The 6,774-nt window shown below is 26.5% G+C and overlaps 1 protein-coding gene across 1 annotated transcript; it reads right to left on the reverse strand.

Annotated features, from left to right (window-relative positions):
* Nucleotides 1–284: 284 nt before the first annotated feature.
* Nucleotides 285–2,213, reverse strand: LOC133806541 (altered inheritance of mitochondria protein 3-like). Its single transcript, XM_062244628.1, has 5 exons — nucleotides 2,123–2,213; nucleotides 1,774–2,018; nucleotides 1,375–1,698; nucleotides 1,210–1,305; nucleotides 285–1,133 (listed from the first exon to the last, which is right to left on the reverse strand). The coding sequence occupies exons 1-5, from the start codon at nucleotides 2,211–2,213 to the stop codon at nucleotides 285–287; spliced, it is 1,605 nt and encodes a 534-aa protein (XP_062100612.1).
* Between the last annotated feature and the right edge of the window lie 4,561 nt (nucleotides 2,214–6,774).

The following is a 6,774-nucleotide window of genomic DNA, read 5'->3' on the forward strand; positions in this document are numbered from 1 at the left end:
GCGAATCCCGCCGGCAATAATTTGTTTAGAATTCACGTTTGACATATTATTACCGGCGGTTTCCGCCGGTAATTGTAAAATATATTTTAAAAAATAATTAATTTTTATAAATTATATATAATTAATATTAAATAACTAAACTTATAATTAAAAAAATTTAGAAATAAAATCAATATTATTTAAATTAATATCCAAATTAAAAATACAACTTTAAAATACTAAAATTGTCTTTTCAAATTAAAAAAACATACACTTAAATTAAATAATAAATAATAAAACCTAAACTAATTATTATTGTCTTCATCAAAAGTGTCATTTAGAAAATCTTCAGTATTCGTGCTTCGACTCAAACCTTCATGAGACTGTGGTGCTGGTGGCGAAGGATAATATGGCCGAGGCTGTGGGCAAATCAAAGGAGATTGCTGCTGTTGTTGATTCGGAGAAGTGTAGTACTGCTGATTATAAACGGGCTGCTGTGTCGATCCTCCATAATGAGGATATACCGGCTGCTGCTGCATGAACGGCCCAAATTGACCATACATAGGTTGTTGTTGCTGTTGCTGCTGCTGCGGTAATCCTCCAAACTGACTTCCCATAGGTTGTGTCTGAGGAAACTGGGAAGAAAGTCCAAACATATAATTAAAAAGTGGCGACTGAGAGGAACCACCAGATATGTTTGGAGAATTTTGTTGTGGTTGTTGTGGCATCGACGACATCCCCGGGCTTTGATTAGATGTACTACCTTGTTGTTGAGAAGGTAAGAACTGCTGCAATAAACTTTCATAGCGTGGGTCATGGAGAGAAGAATCAGTCTGAAAATTTCCTGACTCGACCTTATCACGCATCTTAACCCACATCTCAGCCAAAACTCCCATCATCTCTGGAGTCACATTAGTAGGAACTTGTGACTGAGTTTGGCTTGAACTTCGACTTGTGGAGCTAGATGCTGATTTCTTCCCTTTGCCTTTAGACCTGTATCCCACTCCTATTTGATAATCAGACCTCGAGCCAAGAACTTTATCCATAACCTTATACTGTATTGATTTAGCAGTAGAACCTTCACTAGAAGCAGATTCAGAACCTGACCGACTACTTTGAATATTTTGTCTCTCCATCTCTTGGGTCATTTGTTCCTGCCAAAAGAAAATGTTAAAAAACCAATATTACTATAATATAAGATCAATAAAGAAAGAAAAAACTTTAACTTACATGTAGTTCTTTGCAAGTTTCGCTAACCCAAGTCTTCGTAGATTTTTTTATATGAGTATCTTTCCAAGCATCAATAGCATGCTCATCAGGTTCATCCTACAAAATAATAGTGTTAGTTTAATTAATAATATAATAATATCAAATAAAGTTAAGTATTTTACTTACATATTCGTTACGGATCGCTGCCATTGATTTAGAGCCTTGCGTCGACAAATACTTCATTTCCTTTCTATTTTTCTTGTTCTGCGTGGATCGCTCTATAAATTTTGGGCTCAGAAACAAATCGACGATTTCTTTCCAACTCTCCTTCGAGCACAAGTCAGGAATAGCATTGAGAGCACTATCCAAATCATTCGGATTTCCAGAATAATATTTTAGGAAATGAGAATGCCTAATATTCTTTCTCTCTGAATATCTTTTGCGCATCTCCGTATACAGAGTTCCCATAACTCTTTCAGGTTCTGGATGCCCATCGATATTATAGTAATACTAAAAAAAAATTGTTAGTTTAAATTTTTATAGACTAAAATGTATAATATAAAAAAATTATATATATTTTTTTACCTTCATCTTTTGAACGACCTGGTCTTTATATTGCTGAGGAACATCTTTAAAATCTAAATAATGTCCCGGCAATATTAATGTAACTTCAGTACTCAATTGACGAACAAAAGCTTGGTGCTCAGTACCAACCACTTTGTCTGTCGCCGGATCACGTTGCAATTCAAGTGGTTTGCCAGCATCCCGCCTTCGTTTTTCAATATTAACATTACTGGCAGGGCCACGTCCCTTCCTTCTTGCAGGACGATCTATTAATTTGTTTAATACATAAAAATAAAAATTTAAGTAAATCTTAAACATTTAAACAGATTGCGATTATAATATATCACATAACTAAAATTTAGATATTAACCTGACTCGCAAGTTGAGGGTATCCTGCTAGGATCTGTGGGGTCTTGACCACCACCATCTCCACCGTGATATGATACTATATCAGCTGACATGTCTCTTGTATTCATAAATATTTAAGATTTAATAATAAGAATAGAAATCAAATTTAAGATTTAATATCATCAAATTTAATTAAGTAATGAAATAACATTAAACAAAATCAATATCAACATAAATTGGAAAATACAAATCAAATTCAAATTTTTGTGTTTGTTACAAAGGTAATCATTACATAAAACTAATAATCACTATCACTTCCATCATTAACTAAATTAGCATTAACATCATCTTCACAAAAATCAATTAATAAATCATCTTCTTCATCTAATTCTTCATCTGCTTCTTCATCGCCTAACTCGTGATCCTCTTGACTAACATTTAAATTTTGTACTGTACTAATGTCAATCGAATTTTGAGTAGGTAGCATAACCAACTCGCCGAGATCCACAGTCAACACAAAATTTGATGAGCTAATATCATGTACCACATCAATGTCTGAATTAGCTTCACAGTTCTCGACGTCCCAAATTTGTCGATGGTTTACACCCTCAACAACTTTCCACTGATTTCCTCTAAGTAAATCATCGAGATAAAATACTTGCTTCGCTTGATTTGCAAGTATATATGGGTCATCCTTGTACCATTCCCCGCTAGTGTTTATACTAGTAATATTATTCTCTATAATTATTTTTTTCCTTCTTGGATCTGTATTAAACCACTTACACGTGAACAATGTCACAGAATATGTGCCAGTAAATGTTAACTTTAATACTTCTTCAAGTATTCCATAATAGTTAAAATCTTCTATTCTAGCAACAAATACTCCACTGTTTTGAGTGCTCCTCTTTAAATCTCGTTTGGTTGACATAAATCGAACACCATTCACTATACAACCTTCGTAATAAGCTCCTAAATGATCTGATCCAGATGCTAAAGCTAGCAACTCGTCACCATTATCTAATGATCCAAGCTTTTGTAAGTCGTATATCTAAAAGAATAAATAAAATTATTATAGAATTGAAAACAACACTTAAAAGGATGAATTATTTATTTATTTAATATTCATTTAATTATTTATTTATCATATTATTAATTTAAATCTTTCCTAATTATTTAATTAATTATTAATTAATAATAAATTAATTAATTAATTACTAAATTAATTAATTAATTAATTATCTATTATCTAATTTTTCCTTTACTTAAAATAAATTATTTAATTAATACTTAATTATTTATTTATCAATTTATTAATCATATTATTAATTTAAATGTTTACTTATTATTTAATTAATTAGTTAATTATTATCTAATTTTTGCTTTATTTAAATAAATTATTATTATCTAATGTTTACTAATTATTTAATTTATACTTAATTATTTATTTATTTAATTAGTTTTCTATTATCTAATTTTTCCTTTATTTAAATAACTTATTATTATCTAATGTTTACTAATTATTTAATTTATACTTAATTAATTAATTATTTATTTATTTAATTAATTAATTATCTATTATCTAATTTTTCATTTACTAAAAAATTATTTATTTAATTAATACTTAATTATTTATTTATTTAATATTCATTTAATTAATAATAAATAAATTATTTATTTACATAATTAATTAATTATTTATTTATTTAACATATTTAATTATAACTATTTTAAAAGCTGAATAATTAATATGTAATTAATTGAAATTATTTTTATTTAATTAATTCTATAACTACTCTTTTATATAATTACTTAATAATTGTTTACATATATTATTTAATACTTACTTTTTAATAAATACATTTTTAATTATTTAATTTTTATTATTCTCATATCAATTCCTATCTAAGTTATTAAAATAACTTTTTTCTATAATTTAATATTTATTATATTATTTATTAATATTTTATTTATCTACCATTAAACTATTTTTTTTAATAATTAATAACAAATTTATTAAAATCTAAACTTCATAATATTAAAATAATTTTAATTAAACTATAACAAAAATACACTATAAAATTCTAACAATATAATAACAATTTAACAATAATAAAAAATTATCCATTAATAATATCTAACAATATTTTAATATTCTTTAAAACTAAATGAACAAAATAAAAATGTATGAAATACAAAATTACTTACCTGCAGTACAACAATAGCAAGATTCAGTACTCCCAATGAAGCCCTGAAATATAAACATATATATATATATATATTAGTTGTAAATTAATGGAATATTTAAATTCAATATATATAATTAAGAAAATTGTTCATAACCAAATATTAACCCAAACTTTTTATTATATATGTATTTGATGAAAAATACAATCAGCCAAAAAATTATGAAAAGATATACATGAATTTATTCATGAAACAGAGCATGATATTAGAAACATGATGCATAGAAGAACAAAAATTATAATCAGAACCCAACTCAAAAATATAACTCAAACAACATTCTCATCAGAAAAATCTAATAGATTACAACAAAAAACATACAACTACATACTCAGACTGATTGTGATGAAACAAAGCTGAATACAATCCCAAAAAGCTTTTAAAAATGGTGGTTATTGCCTCTGCTCTGCGTTCGGATATTTGGAGAGTCGGACGAACGGAGGCGAAGAAGACGGATGGGCAGGATATATAGAATATTATTGCCGGCGGAGGTTCGCCGGTAATAGTATTTAACGGTAATATTTTTATTATTATTACCGGCAGAGCCCGCCGGTAATAATCCGCCAGCAATAAGCGAAATATAAATTGGGCGGCAGGTTTGCAGCGTGAATAAAATCTGATTATTGCCGGCGGATTGTCCGCCGGTAATAATAGATTTTCCGCCGGTAATAATTAAATAATTTAAAAAATAAAAACAAAAATAAAAAACATGATTAATACCGGCGGACTCAGTTTTCCGCCGGTAAAGATAGTATTATTATCGACGGACTGGCTCCGCCGGTAATAGTTCCGCCGGTATACAATATTTTTGTTGTAGTGCCAATACTACAAATTAATATAAATTAAACTTGTATCTATTATATATAAAAAGTGTGTAGTTAACGAAAATTTTTGGTTTTAACGGTTTTTTATTTTTTTAATGTTAACTTTAACGGAATATTCTTATATCTAACAGAATATTCTTATATTTAACGGTAGTTTATAAACATCTCTTAAACTTAAATAAAATAAAATAAATAATTTAAAAAATTAAAATATGATATTTTTCAATGATAATTATTTAAAAATAATTAAACAAATTAAAATATGATATTTTTGAGATATTTTACAATAATAATTATTTAAAAATAATAAATGATTAAACAAATTAAAATACAACGATAATTATTTAAAAATAATAAAATCATACATTTTATAACTTAAATAAAATTTAATTAAACTTAAACTCACTTATTAGAATAATATCATATGAAATATATAATATAATCTAATGTGAATTAGTAACAAATTGATTTTTTTAAAAAAAACTATTTAGAAACTTAAATTTAAAATACACGTATAATATTTAATATTGCATAAACATATAATATATAATCTCTTGTTGTCATTCCTAAATTTAAAAACTAGAACAAACATAAACTTAAACAAAAATAAATAAATTATTTAATTAAAATAAAATATTTATTTCAAAATTTATATAACATTAATATAAATTTAATAAAAATAATTAATAAATTCTATAAATAAAACTAAGCAAACGTGCATATTGCACGTTGCTTATATCTAGTATATATATAAATGGGTGAAAATGATTTTTCTTTTTAGTGATTTTGTACTCTAGCCTACTTTTAATAATTTTTTGTAAAATTGTTTCTGTCTAAAATTTGTCTAGTTGTCTAAAATTTTCGACCAGTCGTCTAAAATTTTCGACTTTTGAATTTTTTGACCATCAATCTAAATTTTCGACTTGCTGTCTAAATTATAAGAGATCATTTTGCAAATAATTATTAAAACTAGAATAAAGTACAAAAATAACTTTAAAAAATAAATTATTTTGCCAAATACCCATATAATAATCTTACAATAATGTTGAATTCCTCAGTATATTAGTCGTGATGCGTTTTTTTTTAATGATAACGTTATGTCGTTTATTTATACATTTTGTAATACATATTAATTCATGCAAGAGCGCGTTACGTAATGCACAATACACCCAACCATCAATAATATCTCCAAATCGAGATTTCAGACTAATAAAACTCCACCAAAAAAAAAAAAAAAATTGACTTCAATATATTTCTGGCTTTTTCCTAGTTGTCCCAATATAATGCAGTACCGAACTGAGAGAATTACGATCCAAAAAAATACCAAAGAAACAAAAATGGAGTCAAATCTACATTATACACGCTTAGAAGAACGAATAAGGATTATATCGTTAATTACAAACATCACAAGGAAGTTTAGGGTGGACTTGGACTGGACCCCACGTTTAATTCTAAGGAGAACATTTTAGTTTTCAGTTTCGTATAAAATAATTATATTACATACGTATGAATATGAAACCAAATTATTACTTAAAGTACGCCTTATCCTTTTATGTTATTAAATTGATTTGGTTATAGTAAATAACTCTAATTATTGCTTGTGTGAAAA

This window comes from Humulus lupulus, chromosome X, assembly GCF_963169125.1.
Source record: "Humulus lupulus chromosome X, drHumLupu1.1, whole genome shotgun sequence".
NCBI classification, from domain to species: domain Eukaryota; kingdom Viridiplantae; phylum Streptophyta; class Magnoliopsida; order Rosales; family Cannabaceae; genus Humulus; species Humulus lupulus.

Excerpts from the sequence above, each read along its gene's own strand:
- LOC133806541 (XM_062244628.1), bottom strand. The coding sequence starts at position 2,213 with ATGTCAGCTGATATAGTATCATATCACGGTGGAGATGGTGGTGGTCAA. Across the intron at positions 1,699-1,773 it reads AGGTCGTTCAAAAGATGAAG|TATTACTATAATATCGATGG; the intron begins GTAAAAAAATAT and ends ATTTTTTTTTAG. Across the intron at positions 1,306-1,374 it reads CAGCGATCCGTAACGAATAT|GATGAACCTGATGAGCATGC; the intron begins GTAAGTAAAATA and ends ATTATTTTGTAG.